Source organism: Megalobrama amblycephala, linkage group LG8 (genome assembly GCF_018812025.1).
Source record: "Megalobrama amblycephala isolate DHTTF-2021 linkage group LG8, ASM1881202v1, whole genome shotgun sequence".
Lineage (NCBI taxonomy): Eukaryota > Metazoa > Chordata > Actinopteri > Cypriniformes > Xenocyprididae > Megalobrama > Megalobrama amblycephala.
In genome coordinates this window covers 5,684,236-5,704,316 of record NC_063051.1, presented here as the reverse complement: position 1 = coordinate 5,704,316, position 20,081 = coordinate 5,684,236, and the positions used below count along the sequence as shown (strand labels likewise).

Genomic DNA, 20,081 nt, shown 5'->3' with positions numbered 1-20,081 from the left:
TCCAGATCTCCGCTGGTGGGCCCATTCCCCTTCAAATGACATTCCACTGACTGACACCGCCTAATTTCCCCTGGTGAGAGAGGAATATGAAATTAAAATGAACCATATGAGCTGGCAACACAACAGTTTAGGCAGATGAGCCTTAAGGTGAGCTAATGAGGAAAATGTATTCGGTATTTATTTTTTGGCTGTGAGAAACGTTCTGTTTTATGGTGGCATCATGTTCAATCTTTGTGTCTATGAGATGGCAAGTTCCAAACAGGTGTTCAATTAGATTAAGAAGAACAAAAAAAAAGCAGAACAATGGGCTTCGCTGCGGAAAAAAATAGAAGGTGACATTTAAAAATAATAAACAACTTTCTTTTTTTAATAAATGCAACAGCATGTTGCATACATTGTGTATTTTTACCATGACTATTAAATTAAAGCGCCTGGTTTTGAAGGAAAGAAGAAGTTAAGGCGAGATGTCAAAGAACTTAGCGAGTACACGCAGGTGCTTTTAAGCATTAGACTGAAAATCAAGTTAAAGCTTAATTCTATAATAACAAGATAAGGGAAAGTGGGCTTAATTAGATAAGTAAACGGATCCCAGCCCTCAAACGTGTCCTTTATCAGCAATGACAGTAGCTCTGCTCGCCTCCACAACCTCTCCTATACGGAGCTTTCTGAATTGATATCGCGCCGCCCTTCATTCACCTGCACTGCAGCCTTCTGTGGCAGACGCGCTTTTAAATGGAAATCATCCTGACAAGCAATCACTTCATAGAGTGTACTCATCCCACTCCTCCTCTCTTTTCTGCTTCATCTTTCGCTCTCGCTCTGTAAAAGCACAGACCGCATCTACAAGTGGGAAGTTAACTCAACATTAGCATGTTACCAAAAGACGGCCGGCATACTGTTTTATATAGTTGTGAAATTATGTTCGTGAAAAAACAGGTTACAGGCCAAACAAACCCAAAAATTATACTAGAAAAAAATTATATAGACAATGAAGCCTATTTTAGAACCACTGTGTTTTTGTGACAATTAAGCACATTATCATCAGTATAATTTCTGTCATGTCTGGACATTTTATAATTGTAATTCCCATTATGTTGATTCTCATTACATTCACATATTTTTATAATTAATATTTAAATAAATATCCATTAAAGGTAGCACACAAAATACTACTTTAATGTATGAATAATTGTCATAAACATAATGTCACAATGCATAAGTCCTAAAATATGCTTCATTTTCTTTATGGAAAATATAAATTCTTCGTAATGCCTTAAAATAAGGTCCCATTTGTTAACATTAGTAAATGCATTAACTAACCTTAAAAATGAACAATTCATTTGTGACAGTATTTATCAATCTTTGTTAAGATTAGTTAATAATAATATAACTGGTTATTTAATGTTAGCTCAGGTTCATTAAATAATATTAAAGGGGTCCATGCATATGATTTAACTTTTTTAACTTTAGTTAGTGTGTAATGTTGCTGTTTGAGCATAAACAACATCTGCAAAGTTACGACGCTCAAAGTTCAATGCAAAGGGAGATCTTTTCTTTTACAGAAATCGCTTTTTAAAGGTGCCCTAGATTCAAAAATTGAATTTACCTCAGCATAGTTAAATAATAAGAGTTCAGTACATGGAAATGACATACACTGAGTCTCAAACTCCATTGTTTCCTCCTTTTTATATAAATCTCATTTGTTTAAAAGACCTCTGAAGAACAGGCGAATCTCAACATAACACCGACTGTTACGTAACAGTCGGGGTGTACGCCCCAATATTTGCATATGCCAGCCCATGTTCCCAACATTATGAAAGGCATTAGACAAGGGCAGAACGTCTGGATGTGCACAGCTGAATCAACAGACTAGGTAAGCAAGCAAGGACAATAGCGAAAAATGGCAGATGGAGCAATAATAACTGACATGATTCATGATAACATGATATTTTTAGTGGTATTTGTAAATTGTCTTTCTAAATGTTTCGTTAGCATGTTGCTAATGTACTGTTAAATGTGGTTAAAGTTACCATCGTTTCTTACTGTATTCACGGAGACAAGAGCTGTCGCTATTTTCATTTTTAAACACTTGCAGTCTGTATAATTCATAAACACAACTTCATTCTTTATAAATCTCTCCAACAGTGTAGCATTAGCCATTAGCCACGGAGCATAGCCTCAAACTCATTCAGAATCAATGTAAACATCAAAATAAACACTGTACTTACGCGATTAGACATGCTGCATGACGAACACTTTGTAAAGATCCATTTTGAGGGTTATATTAGCTGTGTGAACTTTTTTTATGTTGTTTAAGGCAAACGCGAGCTCTTGGGGCGTGAAGCACGAGATTTAAAGGGCCACACACCCTGAATCAGCGCATTTCTAATTATGCCCCAAAATAGGCAGTTAAAAGAATGAATTAAAAAAAATCTATGGGGTATTTTGTGCTGAAAATTCACAGACACATTGAAGGGACACCTTAGACTTATATTACATCTTTTAAAAAAAAGTTCTAGGGCACCTTTAAGAACTACAACAAATGGCTGGAAGGGACTAAAACAAGCTTTTTCCCGAGTTGGTTGGTAACATCACAAACCCCAAAATTCACATAAACCCTGCCCCCAGGAACACACAACAAAGCCGACTCCGGTTTGAATAATGTAAGGCTGAACACCGTTACTGACGATCGTCATTTTGGCTGCGTGAGATTCTCCAGCTTTGTTGCTGTTGAGCAACCGAAGCGTGAGCTGTTAAAACTCCGCCCTCTTCTGGAAAGGGGGCCAGAATCAGCAGGGACACACACAAAAAAGGCGTGTTTTTGCTCACACCCAAATAGGGGCAAATTTGACAAGCTATAATAAATGATCTGTGGGGTATTTTGAGCTGAAACCTCACAGACATCTTGTAAAAGGGGCATTATAGGTCTCCTTTAACAGATGCAACTTTTGATTTAAATAATGTATTAGTTGAATGTTGAAATTAACATTAACATTCAGATTCAGAATTCAGAAACCCTGTTATTAGTGACACCGGTGGATGTTAAGTGAACTGCAGCCAGCAACTTAATGCACTTAACACATAACGCACAAGAGACTGAACGTGATTCATTGTCCCAATATATTCAAGGCGAAGTTCTTTTTCCTTCTTTGCTTAGAAATAAAAAGTTGGAAATACCTTTGCAGCAATATACCGTTAACAAACATCCAGACGTCATCCACACTGCTGAGAGTGTGGATGAATATGTAAAGTTAGTTTAGATGAATATGTAAATATGTGCTGCACATTTTCCTCTCAATAAGTAAACACAAATACGACAGAGGTGAGAAAGCGGCAGTTATCTAATCATAGTGGATATGTTCGCACCAGCTCTGCAATTCACCGGCATCATGTCGACAGATGAAATAATTAAAATCACACTGTTATGATAGTTTGATTAATAAGTATATTTGAGACTGTAGACTATATAGCTCTGGCTATGTGAGACTACAGTCTCAAATATACTTATTAATCAAACTATCATAACAGTGTGATTTTAATTATTTCATCTGTCGACATGATGCCGGTGAATTGCAGAGCTGGTGCGAACATATCCACATAGCTATGATCAGATAACTGCCGCTTTCTCACCTCTGTCGTGTTTGAGGTGAGAAAGCTGCACATTGACAGTACAATAAAGAATAGCTCTTTCGGCATTATCCTGAACATTGTATAAGCATTCGTTTCATGAGAGAGGCTCTTGGCTGGGAGCATGTGCATAAATATCGCATCCTTTAGATTTTCCTGGCAAAAACGAGTCCTTCACATAAAAATCAGTTTACAGGCTTTCACAGACAACCTAGGGAGTTGGGGACAGTCTGTTTTTTTAAAGTTTTGTTACAACCTTGAAACCTTAAATGAAACAAATGAACCTTGTAAAGTGTTACCAATTTCTTAATTATTTCTTCTGATTTTGGGATGCAATTTCGCTTTTGGGAGATTCACCCACATGTACATTTGGCCCAGGGTTTCCTATCTACTTCGTCTGCAATAGTCCAGAACTAGAAATTTCATGAAGATCAAAAGAAGACAGTCCAAATTTCCTCCAAAACCCATTCCATCATATATACCAGGCAACCTTTCATCTTCTTCAAAAGGCTATTCTTTGAGAGAGGGCAATTTCAGACATACAGCTTTGTGAAAAAAGAAAGTCAACTCTCCATTAGTTTGTCTTTTACAAATTATGCCTCCACAGAAAACCTTTGATCCTTTGTGCTAACTTAAATTCGTACATCTAATATTGTCACCTAGTACCGAACGTGTACAGATTTCAAATTATGAAGAGTTAATGAATCACCTTTCCTCTTTAAAACCACAGGCAACTCTTTGTGCAAACATATATGTGCCTAATGAAATTAAATAATTCACCATTACTAAAAGAATGTCAAAAACCAGTAGACCACACAGACACTTAAAAAACAAAAAAACAAAAAACAAAAACTGTAATATTACATATTCAAAAGGACACACAGTGGCTGTAATTGTATCTAACAACTAGCCAGTGTTAATAACCTCCCTTGGGCTGCACCGAGCCTCACACAAACTTATTATATCCTACTATTTGTTAAACAAGTGCACATCAGCACAGCACAGGCAAAAATTAGCTGTCAACTCAACCGCCTAGATTCTACACTACTGCACAGCAGTCATGTACAATCAAGTCAAAATCAGCTTCGGAAACATGCACTCGGGCGCAGCAAAGTCAGCTCGAAAACATCAGCCCATCCGCTGACCTGTCCTACCTAAAACAGCTGATTGTATATCTAGAACAAATCCCCTGCCCTATCTCTTTTATTTATGTGTTTCTCCTATGGGTATTATTTATTTTACTGCAGTGTACGACTTTGAAAAGGTTTGCGTTTCAGGAGCTGCCACTGTCTTCTTACACAAAAAAGAAAAGAAATTCACCTTGCCGTTTCAGCGGCTTTCTTGTCACTGATGTCATCTAAGCTGATGACCCAGCTCAGGACCAATATTGTTTATTATACATATATAAAAAAGGATCCTTAAAATCAAATATTAAAATGTATTAATATTACAATAAACAGCATAGGCAATATGTTAACTAACCTCGAAATTAGAGTATTTTAGATGGTCTGCTTAATATCTGCTCACAGTTTATTTTGATGGTTCCTCAATAGACATTCTACTGACTATAAGTAAATTTGCAACTACATTGCCTGATATAAAGTCAGAATTGGGATATAAATTCAGAATTACGTGATATAAAGTCAGAATTGTGATATAAAGTCAGAATTGCCTGATATACAGTCAGAATTGTGAGATAAAAACTCGCAAATGTCCATATTGTAAGGGAAAAAAATTGTGAGATACCTTTTTAAAAAAAAAAAATTTTTATTTAGTGGCAGAAACAAGCTTCCATACTATTACTAATGAGACTAAGTTGACATGTCAAAGTGACTTATAGTTAGTAGAATGTCTAAAGTGGACCATCGAAATAAAGTGTTACCAAATAAAATACATGCAGTGCAAAAATACTACTTTTATGTATAAATACTTTTAATATGTACAACTTAATATATCATTTAATATATTCTTTTTATGTCAATGCATATATTCCTAAAAATATTCTTCATTTTCTTTGATTAGTTTGACTAGTTTACGAACACTGTGATACCTCACTCATGAACGTGCTAAAAACAGCAAGGGTAGATGTTCTTATCAGAACAGTCCTGCGACCCATTTAAGGGTCACGACCCGCTAGTTTAGAGCCACTGATCTATAGAATGTCCAGGTAGACACATCAGTTACAAATGCGACAGAAATGGCATCCATCCCTCCCTCCCTTTCGATCCCTTTCCGCTCCTCTCTGGCAGAAAAAAAGGGGCTGCTGCTATGAAGATGGATTATCCTGCTGGTGACACCGTCTCCTCTCCTTCTCCGCCATCAAGGAGAACTTGCACAATTATGCCAATTAATCTTACACAAAAGGAGTTCAAATGCACCCTGCTTTGATTAGGTCTGGCTCCCAGACAGGTGCTTGCACTCAGCATGCATCAACATACACGCACGCACACACAAACGCCCATTTGCATAAAACAATACATCTGATTATGAATTAGTCTCTAATGGCATTTCCACTTAATGAGAGTGGTGTCTTTATACCTGCTGCTGTTTGCAAGGTTAGCAAGAGCTGACAGGGATGCAATATAAATAAGTGGAATAAATCACAGCTTAAAGCTGACATGAAACCGCATTTGCAATCCTTTTTTTTTCATTTATATGGCATATATAATCTTGCTTTTTTTATAAGACCTGTCTATAAATTGTAAAACGTAATCAAATTAATTACATAATATGCTGGTTAATTAATCAAATTAAATCACATATATGCTCGGAAAAGAAATTATATAATTATATTATATAATTGCATATAATTTAATATAAGCTGGTTTATTTGAAGATATACTATGTAACTTTTTTTGTTCAAAATTAACAACCATGTTTTTGTCTTACCCTGATTCACTATGGTAAGACTGTTGGGATGGTTTTCATGGGAAATTGCATACATATGTCGCTCGTTACATAGTGAACCTTTAAGCTCCTGGTTTCTATCGGTCAGTTTACATGTAGTTCCGCCCCAAACTTACACTATTGGCTAATCAAACTATAAATTATTTAAAATTGCTCTTAGATCATTAAAGGTTTAGTTCACTTCAGAATTCAAATTTCCTGATAATTTACTCACCCCCATGTCACCCAAGATGTTCATGTCTTTCTTTCTTCAGTTGAAAAGAAATTAAGGTTTTTGAGGAAAACATACCAGGATTTTTCTCTATATAGTGGACTTCAATGGTTACCAACGGGTTGAAGGTCCAAATTGCAGTTTCAATGCAGCTTCAAAAGGCTCTACTTTTTAATATGGATATACTTTTTAACCACAAATGCTCGTCTTGCACTCTGCGATGCGCCACCCATTACGTAATCACATTGGAAAGGTCACACGTGATGTAGGCGGAAGTGCTGCGCTAGGGCGAAAAACTTAATCTCATTTTCTCCTCCAACTTCAAAATCATCCGACATCATTTTACCTTTTTGTAATGGGCGTTTGACTTAGTCTTTGCATGTTCACTTTGTAAACACTGGGTCGATACATCCACCCAACATCACGCTTGACTTTTCCAACCTGACAACGTAATGCATGAAGTCGTGGACGCGCATCCCAGAGTTAGTACAAGATGAGCATTTGTGGTTAAAAAGTATATACATTTTTATTTTTTTTAGAAAATGACAGATTGTTTCGATAGACAAGACATTTCTGGGATCATGTAGAGCCCTTTGAAGCTGCATTGAAACTGCAATTTGGACCTTCAACCCGTTGGAAACCACCGAAGTCCACTATATGGAGAAAAATCCTGGAATGTTTTTGTCAAAAACCTTCATTTCTTTTCGACTGAAGAAAGAAAGATACGAACATCTTGAATGACATGGGGGTGAGTAAATTATCAGGAAATTTGAATTCTGAAGTGAACAAATCCTTTAAAGTGATTGCAGTAAGTACTTTAACATCGATTGATTAACATCTCACAGGAACACTGTTGTACATAAGTTAATTCAGTTTTTATAACGAGTAACGGGAATGAATGTAGAGTATGTGTATGTGTACATACTGTAAGTGTGCGTAAGCATAGGTGCACAAGACATTGCCAAAGGAGCTTGAAAGAAAGTCAGCATTTTCCAGAAATACATTCAATTCTGCAAAAAGTTCCCTGGCTGGCTTCCATCTATTGACAATGCAATCAAACATTCTGACCAGACCTTGCTGGCCACAATACAACCTGGGACATGTACGTGCAAACTTGTGATTTATCCATTTTTCTTTTTAATTACCTCTGTGTCAAAGATAGGCGAGGAGGTCTAGGTGGAATACCTTTCATGATCAAAGTCAGAAAAGAGCATTATTTTCTCCTAAACGACAGAGAGGGTCCAAAAGGCATCAAAAAATAATGTTTTAATAATAAGACTTCCCATGAATGAATACTTAGTCTTTGCCTTTTTTCCTGACTGCAAAGGCAGAGTGGCAAGATTTAATATTTAAATATCTTGTAAGATATGTATGCTGTCTTAAAAAAAAAAAAAAAAAGACAATTCTTTAGATCCACTTAAACGCCAAACACCCATTCGACACCTAAATGGCTTCTTAAAATTCAAATAAGGCTCTTAGCAATCTTTGTAACTACGGAACGCTTCGTTCCCCAAAAGAAAACAAGCACTGTCTAACACGATATTTATAGCAAATAAAGCACAGCAAAGACTATTATCTAAAGTGGTAGGGTTTAGGACATTTTCGTGCCAGGCAGAAAAAAAGAAAAGTCTTCCATAATGTGGTCAAGATAGAGCGGCCCCAAAAAGTACTTGGACACTTAGGCCTCACTTAAAATGTCTGAAATTCATTACATTATATAACAAAATATCAAACTAACCTCTCTGAGCAATTCTCTCCAATAAATTTTAGTGGATTTATGAAGTCAGTGACCTGCAATTAAGCATGTTTCACTAAGTGTGACAACCATTAAGCATCTAAATCCTTTTTTTATCTTCATTTTGAACAGTATATTATGGAAACTTGTTTCCGCCAATGAATAAAAAATAAAAAAGGTATAATTGTGACTTTTTATCTCACAATTCTGACTTTTTTCTCAGAATTGCGTGATATAAACTTGCAATTAAGAATTACAAAGTCAGAATTGCGAGACAAACTCACAATTGCGAGTTATAAAGTCAGAATTGTAAGTTATATAGTCAGAATTGCGTGATATAAAGTCACAATTCTGAGAAAAAAAGTCATTTTTTCCCCCTCAGAATTGGACTTTATAACTCATTTATATCTCACAATTCTGAGAAAAGAAATCAGAATTGTGAGTTTATAACGGGCAATTGTGAGTTTATAACTCGCAATTCTGACATTGTAATTCGCAATTGCAAGTTTATATCTTGCAATTTTGAGAAAAGAAGTCTGAAGTGTGAAATGTAAACTCGCAATTCTGAGAAAAAAAGTCTGAATTGTGAGATAAAAAGTCCCAAATTACCTTTTTTATTTTGTATTTATTGGCGGAAACAAGCGTCCATAGTTTTGCTTGAAATGGTGCATGCTTATCCTTCTTGAAAATACATGCCACTTATTTTGATAATTTGTCATCGAATGCAATGACATTGACATTTTTAAGTGTAACTTACCATAAGTGCTCAAAAGATATTCTGCGCAAGGATTCCCAAAATTAAACCATAACAAACTGGACAACACATATTCTGTTTGTGAATAAAATGCCTGAATATAGTGTTTAAAAGAAGAATGAAGAGATGCAAAACATAGTGAAAGAAAGAAAGCCGTCTCATGGCAAATCAATTTTCTGCCTTGACTCTTCAAGGTGTATACTTCAAGAATTCATCAGCTTTGCTGTCCTCTCACACAGGACAGCTCAAGGACATTGACAGCATAACCCCTATGCAAACGGCCCGCCACTCTGTTTGATGAGTGCCAACACCAACTTTGTATATGTAAACTACGGGCAACCGTGGAGTGCACACACTGACAGATGCATACATAAACACACGCAGACGCACTGAACTTTGCCTATCTCAGTGTGGTCAAACGCAAACGCTCTGGGTCGGTGACATACTGCACTTGTATCAAGCTGGGTCTGGCTGAGACAGGGACATATGTTTGTTGATAAAGGTTGGTCTGGCAGGGACGCCGACCTCCTACTAAGAGCGCAGAGAAGTTGATTAACACCCTGCCTTTGCTCAGGAGGGAATCATCTGATAAACCTGCAAAGTCCAGTTATGAGGGACTGCATGATCCTTACTGGAGCTGTTAATAAGAACATCAGGTTTCATTTGAATAATTCATGTGTGCTCACTGATTTCTGTGCAAAATGTGCATCTTTTAGAAAACTTCATCACAGTTTAAGTGATGAAATACTGAGTCCTAAAAATACAATCTAATGCCTTTAGACAGTATTTTTGGATGCCATAGCCTTGCTGGAAGAAAAATCTCCAGCATAAACCAGTTTGAGATAGACTGGTCTATTTTGCTGGTTTTAGAAAGGTTTGTCAGATGGTCATGATGGGAAACCAGTTGGTTAAGCAGTCAAAACACAAACTGATCCAGACTATGATCTGATCCGCACTACCATTTGCAAGTTTTGAGTTGGTAAGATTTTTGAAAGAATTCTCTTATGCTCACCAAGTCTGCATTTATTTGATCAAAAACACAGTGAAACTGTATTATATTATTACAATTTAAAATAATTGTTTTCTACTTAAATATATTTTACAATGTACATTTATTCATGTGATGGCAAAGCTGAATTTTCAGCATCATTACTCCAGTATTCAGTGTCCCGTGATCCTTCAGAAATCATTCTAATGTGCTAATTTGATGCTCAAGAAACATTTCTTATTAATATAAATATTGAAAACAATATTTGTGGAAACAGTGATACATTCTTTTTCAGGATTCTCTGATGTATAGAAAGTTCCACAGAAGTAGAATAGAAATCGATAGAAATCTTCTGTAACATTATAAATGTCTTTACTCTCACTTTTGATCAATTTCACGCATCCTTGCTGAATAAAAGTATTAATTTCTTTCAAAAAACATATCTTACTGACCCCAAACTTTTGAACGGTAGTGTGAGTAATAACATGCAATTTGCATTCACATTACCCTAACTTTATAATATTTTATATAATTATATTAGTATATGTATATAATATTTCAGATTTCATGTTTGATAACAGGGCACACATTAGAGATCTGCAGTACACGTCTGCATAAAATGGGCCACTATGAGGCTCTTGCATTTAGGGGAGTGAGCAAATAACAGAAGGAGATAGTAAAACAGAATGAAAGAAAGAGAAAAGAGCAGTTGAAACTGAAACACAAAGCCCACCAGAGACATATCGTTGTGACCCTTAGCAGAGACATGCTGAGACATGCTTTTTCTCTGGCTGTTGTAGTGGGATTCCACAGGCAGAGATGAATGGCTAAAGTCAGTGGCAGTGCTTTGTTGCTGTGAATAACAGAAATGATTTGACAAAGACGTTATATCAAAAACCAGATCTGTAGCATAACCGCAGTATTGTGGGCTCATCATCCCACGGTCCAGTTGACTGTTGCTGGATCAGAATGGAAAAGCTTTGGTTTTGTAGCATTATATAAAAAGACTCCAAACAGAGGAAAGGCTCTGCAGATATGACTAATGACATCTGAGTGGGATAAGGGATTACCTGCTGCTTTCTCGGAGGGCGTCGTTGCCTTTGCGCCAGGAGATTGTGCCTCGAGGAGACATCTTGGGCTTGCATTCAATGAGAACATCGCCACCTTCTTTCACTAAAGTGAGGCCCTTCAGCTGGTTTTGGGAGAAATCAGGAGCGATAGCTGAAATGAAAGAGCAAGTTTTAAATTATATTAAGAGTATACGTCAACAGAAAGCACAAAAAATGTTCCACAACTTCAAACTATTATAGCTAATACTCTCATGCAACTATTTTCAGTTACATACAAATAAAGGAATGTTTTATAATCAAAACAAGTACAGTGACAACACAAAATTAACTTTAAGCTGATTTCTGACTGAGTGTTTGGTGTGATAATGGGTATGACAATGTTGATATTTTTGGTCTTGGCAGAATAGATCTGCTACGCTGCTGCTGCAGAGCAAGTACGGTACTTGCTACTGCCAACAGATACACGACACGCTGCTGTGAGCAAGTGAGACATGCTACTGCTGTACAATATACTATACAGGTGGAGCTGGGGAAGGTGGAGGGTTTCTGAAAGTGCTCTGCACTGCTAAGGCAAATGCTACCAGAGCACTTGAAGGTTGAACACGCAAGCTCATTGGCTACTGATACAGCAGGAACCAATCAGCTGTGCCCTATAGAGAACGATCTGATTGCAAGCAGGTGAGTTAAGAACCTATCAGACTGTGCCATCTAGAGTTTCATGACAGAACTTTGTATATATACACACTTAAAAATGTACTGTCTTTCTCTTAAAAATCACTTTATTTCGGTAGTCCACTTTAGACATTCTACTAACTATAGTAACTTTGCAACTACATGTCAACAAACTCTCATTAGAGTATTATATAGCAGAGAATATCTGCTAACATTTTATTTTGATGGTCCCCTTTAATGAGAGTTAGTTCACATGTAGTTGAAATTAATGAGAGTTAGCAGAATGTCTAAAGTGGAATATTGAAATAATGTGTAAACAAAATAAATAAACACAGGAAAGAAATCATTGTCATGGGGTAATTTAAATGACTCATAATTACATTATTCATGACTATAAAAACAATTTGAACACTAGCTATGGTATTGTGAAAATAGAACAGGCTAAAAAAAAAAAAATGTCAGAGCTGTGGCCTAGCGGTTTGCTTTGTGGTGCTCATGCAGTCACAAGTTTGAATCTTGCTTTGACATTTCCATTCCCCCCTCTTATGGCCTTTATTTAGCATCCTGTATCTTATTGTGCCAATAAATAAAAGACACATAAAGAACCAGTGAAATATTTAAGAACAATAATATTTAACAACTAAAGTCCATCAAGCATCAGGCCAATTATTCCCTTCATAATTGACCATAATTACAGGTAAGCAGACATGAGGATTAAGGACGATTTAGAGCACATCCTCTCTAATCATTGTACTTCAAAGGAAGACATGTGTACGTGGGTACGTATGATGTAGAAACAGAGATGGCAGAACAGAGGCTTGGCGTATGTGGCGCACTTTAATTATCACACGCTCCTTCTCTCTGCTAAGAAAAACAAAGGGAAAATGTCACGTCCTTTCCTCTTTTTTTCCCACGTTCCGCACTCAAATGAGTTTTTATTATGATAATTTCTCCAGCTCTACAATCTTCACTCTCTGTCTTTTAAAAGGCACTGCAATTATTTTATCTGCACAAGGGACTGACAATTATTCTCCTGTGAGTTCAGTTTCTTGGCCACTTTGGCGAAATTTTTATGGCAAAACAATAAACAAAGAAAGTTGTGGGCGAATAGAATGTTGCTGTAGACGGCAAGTAAACACAGCTCTGGAGTTTAATGCATGTTATTGCCCGTGACAATCGCAATGTCAGTTTAATATGCAGTAACCATTTGTATTAAGTCATTTGTTGGTTGACTTCCCTGAACAAATGTAAACACTACGGCACTTTCAAAACATTGCTGTGTGTTTGAGTGTCCCAACATACCGTATCAGCTTCTGGCTCTAACAATTGCATGAGCTGGTTTAGAATGAACCATTTCTTTAGGACTTTTAAGGAATATACAGTATATTTGGAAACAAAAAATGCAATTACATTGCCATACAATTAATTTCAATATTAAAGGTGCCCTAGAATCAGAATTTGAATTTACCTCAGCATAGTTGAATAACAAGAGTTCAGTACATGGAAAAGACATACATTGAGTTTCAAACCCCATTGTTTCCTCCTTCTTATGTAAATCTCATTTGTTTAAAAGACTTCCGGAAAACTCTCGGATCTCAACATAACACCGACTGTTACGTAACAGTCGGGATCATTAATATGTATGACCCCAATATTTGCATAATGCCAGCCCATTCGACGCATTAGACAAGGAAAGGCAGTATTAACGGCTGGATCTGTGCACAGACAAGGTAAGGAAGCAAGAACAACAGCGAAAAATGGCAGATGGAGCAATAATAACTGACATGATCCATGATATCATGATATTTTTAGTGATATTTGTAAATTGTCTTTCTAAATGTTTCATTAGCATGTTGCTAATATACTGTTAAATGTGGTTAAAGTTACCATAGTTTCTTTGAAAAGATATGCAGCATACATGCAATCCAATAAGGTATTAACTATAAAGTAGACAACATTACTAAACAAAAAAATTTGATAGCATATTTCATTCATTTTTAGAAGACAACCAACAAAATGTATAACTTGTTCTTTAACTACACTATATGAACAAACAGTCAGCATGTGTCTGATTCACACACACACAATTTTCTTTATTCTGAAATCAGACACTGTTTGTGCTGTATGTTTTTGATTCACTTAAAATGAATATGCTCATATGAGTCATTCGTTCAAGAATCGGACAACACTGGTTAAGCTGTATGTTATGCAATGTGAATGCAATGTGTGGACTTTTTACACGGTCTCTTACCCACCATTTGTCCTATTTCCATTTAGCAAAACTCATTTTTTTTATTAACGACTATACCTACCCTTAGTGATTTAGAGTGCATATACACTTCATGAGCACATGTGTTCCCTGGGATCGAACCCACGATCGCATGATCACATGATTGCTATTGTTGTATATTGAAATATGACACAGATAAAAGGGTCCAATGCATTAAAATGAAAGTGTCCTGTTGTCGATAGGGGTGCAACTTTAGTAAACGCTCCTATGGGTCGTATTTCAGGGAAGTAATAAACAAACTATATGGGCATATTGGTTGGAGGACATGTTGTTTAATTTAGGGTCCAATTCTCACTATTAACTAACTATTAACTACGTCTTTTGCCTCAATAAACTCCTAACTACTGCTTATTAATAGTTAGTAAGGTAGTTGTTTAGTAGGCATTGGGAAAGATTGAGGGATGTAGAATATGTGCTTTATGAGTACTAATAAACAGCCAATATCCTAGTAACATACATACTAATAAGCAACTAATTAATAGTGAGAATTGGACCCTAAACTAAAGTGTTACCGAGTCATTCGTTCAGGAATCAGACTACACTATTTAAGCTGTATTTTTTGATTCACTCAAAAAGAACATGCTTATATGAGTTATTCGTTCAGGAATCGGACTACACTGGTTAAGCTGTATGTTTTTGATTCACTTAAAAGGAATATGCTCATATGAGTCGTTCATTCAGGAATCAGACAACACTGGTTAAGCTGCATGTTACTGATTCACTTAAAAAGAACATGCTCATTTGAGTCATTTGTTCAGGAATCAAACTACAATGGTTAAGCTGTATGTTTTTGATTCACTTAAAAGGAATATGCTCATACGAGTCGTTCTTTCAGGAATCAGACAACACTGGTTGAGCTGCATGTTACTGATTCACTTAAAGAGAACATGCTCATTTGAGTCATTTGTTCAGGAATCAAACTACAATGGTTAAGCTGTATGTTTTTGATTCACTTAAAAGGAATATGCTCATATGAGTCGTTCATCCAGGAATCGGACAACACTGGTTTAGCTGCATGTTTCTGATTCACTCAAAAAGAACATGCTGAGTGTTGGGCAGGGCTATCAGTTTATCCAACCAATGGTAGATAGGGGAGGGTTTGGGAAGCCTGTTTGAACCAAACGTTACTTCTGTTGTGTGCTACTATTGAGGCATAAATTAACTTTTAAACAACAACAATCTCCTTGACAGAATAAGAACAAAATGCCTACTTGCACATGCAATGAACATTATTAAACATCTAATTACATTATGACTCATAATTGGCTATTATCAAGAGCATACAGTTGAGATAGAGTGTAAGCTTCATTAATGCAGTCATTACAACTTTATAAATTTACAAACCAAGACCAATATTTCAGTCAAATGCGATTAACCAGGTTTCACTTACCAATAACTCTGAGTTCAGCATTGGAGTACACTTCTCCATACTTGTTCCCAGCCACGCACTGGTACATTCCAATATCGGAAAGCTCCAGGCGAGTGATGGACAGGGCGCCATTAATGACCTGCACCCTCTCCTGTGGAAAACAGGATATCTCAGTTAAGAGTCTTTTACTGAGACTGCTAATCTGCATAAAAGCACAACGTGTCTGGGAAGGTAAATTACGACTGGAGGTTGATGGAAACGATCATAAATCTGAGTGTTCATTACTAATGGGAGACACTGCGTAGGGAGGCTGCTCAAAAACGATGGTAATAAATCTGTATGTTTATGAGATGGAAATAAAGCCCCGGCTTGTTTACTTCTTAACCAGAGCTGGAGCCTCTATATTCCGTGGACAAGTCATTGGGAGGCTGGATGATGTTTGCCATTATAAACAAGCTGGGATAATATTTTAACGCTGACAGCTTTATACCATTTCGAGCATGTGATGGAATGAAGTTTGCATGTCCTCTGATGTTAACTAAACTTGTTTGATGAATATAGAGTATTAAAAAAAACAACATAAAATGGGTAAACCAGGTTTCAATACTCCCAAGACATCTTACATCCCAGGGCACTGCAAACAAAAGTGTCTCTCTCTTTCTCTGTCTGTCTCTCTCTCTCTCTATATATATAATCACCTTGGAGAGCATTTAGTTTCCACCTCATGCTCCCTTCCAACAGGCATAAACAATATTTTAAAGCCTCATAAAAAGACAGGTTCATATTAAAAATTGGCATGAAAAGTGGCAGAACACTCGCTGCTGTGGTATTCTGTCCTTTCATATTTTGCTCTTTAAATTTATTCTTCGTATCACAGCCACATTGACATTCAGACCAACAGCATGATTGCGAGTGTGATATTGCTTTTATATAAGAGTCCAATAGTTCAATAAACAAGAATATTTAGTAACTTACGTGTTGCACACAATATTGCCAATTAATTTGTCTGTTTTTGCTATGCCAATGAAAATAACTCCAAGTGAAGCCGAAGATAAATCCACTGTTGGGCATCTCCAAGCAACACACAGTTGTATCATTCCTAAATGAATCTGTGTTTTTAATGAATTGGTTGAGAAAAAGATTTAATGATTTATTCATAAAAACAATCTGTCATGTACTGCTCCGAAACTTTAGGTTGAAGATCCAAACGCAGTATTTATTGTAAGGGTAATCCACAGTCGAAGTCCAAAAACAGGCAAAACCACAGACAAACAGTCCAAGACAAAGGCAAATAGGGAAATTCAGGGAGACAAGCAGAAGATAAAAACCAAGACACAGGGAACCAGAAATGCAGTAGTGACACATACAAGACTTCGCAAAGACCGACAGAAAACACAGGGCTTATAAAGGCAAACACAAACAAGTAAATCACAGGAATCCAGGCAACGGGTAATGGGAATTGTAGTCCAGGACAGAATAACAATGAACAAGAGGGGAACGCCCTCTGGTGGACGTGACACAGTCATCCTGAATGATTTAGTATTTTTTAATGAAAAGATCCACTCATTCATAAGGGCAGTCAAGCATTTCGTTCCTGAATGATTCTTTACTGATGATTTAATGTCCTGTATACATATATGTTATTTATGTGGGGAAATAAGCCAATTTATTTTAAATTTTGAAGACAAAAAGTTATTCCTAAACAATACCTAAAACAAATATTAAGTTTTTTTTTTTTTATTTATATTTTTGGATTTTATTTTTTTCTGTTTATCATAATGGTACACACTGGATGCATTTGTAAATCTTCAAAACCAGTGTTAAAAAAATCTCACTTTTGATCACTAAAAAAATCCCAGCTACTAAATTGGAATAACACTATTTCTGCCATTTATGGTTGGAATGGCATTCGGAGTTAATAATGACAGAACTTTAATCTTTGAGTAAACTCATTTTTTAATAATTAATTTTTCAATTTCCTTTAATGTTACTAAAGTGTTTACTGTAGTAACAGCAGTCGGTCCTTCGGATTATCTGCTTTTGAATGAGATTTGTGCCGGTGTAGTCTGAAATAGAGATAAGGAGGAAGGGACAAATGCACAAGATGGGACAAATAAGAAAATCACATTGGTGGCATATAGCAGTTCGGAGTGAGGCGATGCTTCACTTTACTACTGCACTAATTAACCGTGACGTTCCTCTTAAATCAGCAGTTTTGCATGTGGCAGTACCTGAGGGAGGGAACCATCTGCACATCTGCGCTGAAATGCAGCGATTGGCAATGTCACCGCTCAAAATCCGTAGGGTCAGGACATAAACCGCAATGCATGACTACAGTTGCGGCAAATTCTCATCCTGATATGAAGTGCGTGTGAAGTGCGTGACGTTTTCATTTCCTAAGTCTTGATTTAAATCTACGCTTTCTAAAAGATGATAATGTCTCCTTTTGTTCAAAAATACCATGCATGTTAGGCCTCATTACATGTTCATAGCTGTTGTAAACACTCCGTTTTATGCTATGTGGTGCATTTTAAATTAAACTACTACAAATATAAGCTAGGTTCTGTGTAAGCAGTACGAGCTGGAATCAAAAAAGCGCAATGATACGGGTGAACAAGATCATTGACACGTTTATTACTAGATTAGCCAAGATACGGTATGTGCCTCACATCATATTCCTTTCTCTTAGTGACTAGAGCATCACAGTGATTTACAAAGAAGAGGTTTTCAGCTGGTCACCTTAGCAATGCTGCGTTCCAATAAGGCAGAAAGAACATGAAAGGTCCCAATTGATTAAGCACAATGAAAATAACAAATGGTATAAGTCAACAACCCCTGCTTTTGCTACATCAATGACCTTTAGTTATACAATTGATTAAAGCTCTGATGTTGACGGTGACATTTGGAGATTGTAATAATTCTGCACTGATTAATTCATTTAACCGGGATACATTGAAAATCAACATTTCGGAATCAAAATGTAAGCTAGGGCCATGATTCAATCAAGAGATTGTTGTGCCCTTGGGACATTAGTCTGTCATAGTACAAACTGGGTGGTATTTATTCAGTTCTCATAGAGATGTGCTTCCAGGAAGGCACAAGGTCTTTCAAATCATTTTTAAAACCATAAATGCAAAATAAAAAGATTTTATTGCATTTTAAATTCAAGTGCACCTTTTGGCAATTGCCTTGGCACACAAACACACCTGTAAAGCATTGATCATTATGCAAATTTGGTTTTCAAATACAAATTCATTCGACAAATGTTAATCCCAACCAGCAAAATCTGCATTAAAAATCCTTTCCTGAGGTCCAATGCATGTAAATGAACTTTATTTGAGCTTTTTTGATTGCAGTGTGTTCTGCTGGAAACGTTCTCTAATAAAGTGCAAAACAAAGAAATGGACAGACTGCTAATTATGCAGAGCTGATAGATATTCTAATCTGGTGGTGTGAAAGATGAAAAAGAATGAGTGACAGATGAAGAAAGACAAGTGACCATGTCTCTGAGCGCATACACAGTCAGTGTCTCTAAATGGATCAATATCTTTTGTTTTGTTTGCACCCACATCGCATAGAGAGGCTAATTTACATGAAGTTTACTGATTTGTTTATTCACCACACCATAGTTGTGCCAAAGAGCTACTAGTCTCTAAAAATAACTTCATGCGCTGAGAGTTTGAGGGTGAAATGCTCTCAGTGGAGACAGGTTATGTATTACCTCACTCTAAAAAAAATGCTATATAGCAGTAAAAGTGGTTCTCGTAATCATAGGGGAACCACTTTTGGTGCTATGTAGCACCATATCTTTAAAGGTGCTCTACAGAACCTTTGTCAAATGGTGCTATGTAGAACCCATAAGAGGTGCCATATCGCATTTTATTTCTTCAACAAAAATGGTGCTAAACAGCACCAACAGTGGTTCTTTGGCTCATAAAGAACCTTTAAAGGGCTTAACAGGTTCTTTGTAAGGCAGTGGTGCTATACAGCACCTTAACCACCCCAGAGAACCACTGAGAACCAACCTCAGATTTGGTGCTACAGCACTTAAAGTGGTTCCCCTATGATTACAAGCCAAAGAACCACTTTTAGTACTATATAGAACCATTTTTTTTTTTTAGAGTGTAGAGTGTCGAGACATATAAATGTTTATCACCTCTTTCACCATAGTTTAAATGGATTTCAGAGAAAGACAAAACAATAAGAGCTTGTCTAGTGCACAATAAAGGTTTATAGGGCTTCTCCTAATGGCCTGCAAGAAAACGGGCTTTAAATCAGCTCTTTTAGCTCAGAGATTTAATGGGAGATTGTTGCATCTTGCATTACGAAGTACTGTACTAAATCAAGCCTTAATGTTCATTAAATGTATTTTACTTTATTTAAAGACTTCTTAAATGTCTTCATATGCTGAGCTTGTGTTGTTTGGTGATGTTTGTAGGTTGCAAACCAGTAAGGATG

The 20,081-nt window shown here is 36.5% G+C and overlaps 1 protein-coding gene across 5 annotated transcripts in view; it reads right to left on the bottom strand.

Moving 5' to 3' along the window:
• The window catches only part of cntn4 (contactin 4), a 197,361-nt gene that overhangs the window by 46,875 nt on the left and 130,405 nt on the right, over positions 1-20,081 (bottom strand). For all 5 annotated transcript variants that reach the window (XM_048198885.1, XM_048198887.1, XM_048198888.1 and 2 more), the window contains 2 exons: positions 15,645-15,774; positions 11,293-11,443 (listed from right to left, as the gene is read on the bottom strand). In XM_048198885.1, coding sequence (XP_048054842.1) covers positions 11,293-11,443; positions 15,645-15,774 — 281 coding nt within the window. The remainder of the gene's footprint in view (positions 1-11,292; positions 11,444-15,644; positions 15,775-20,081) is intronic.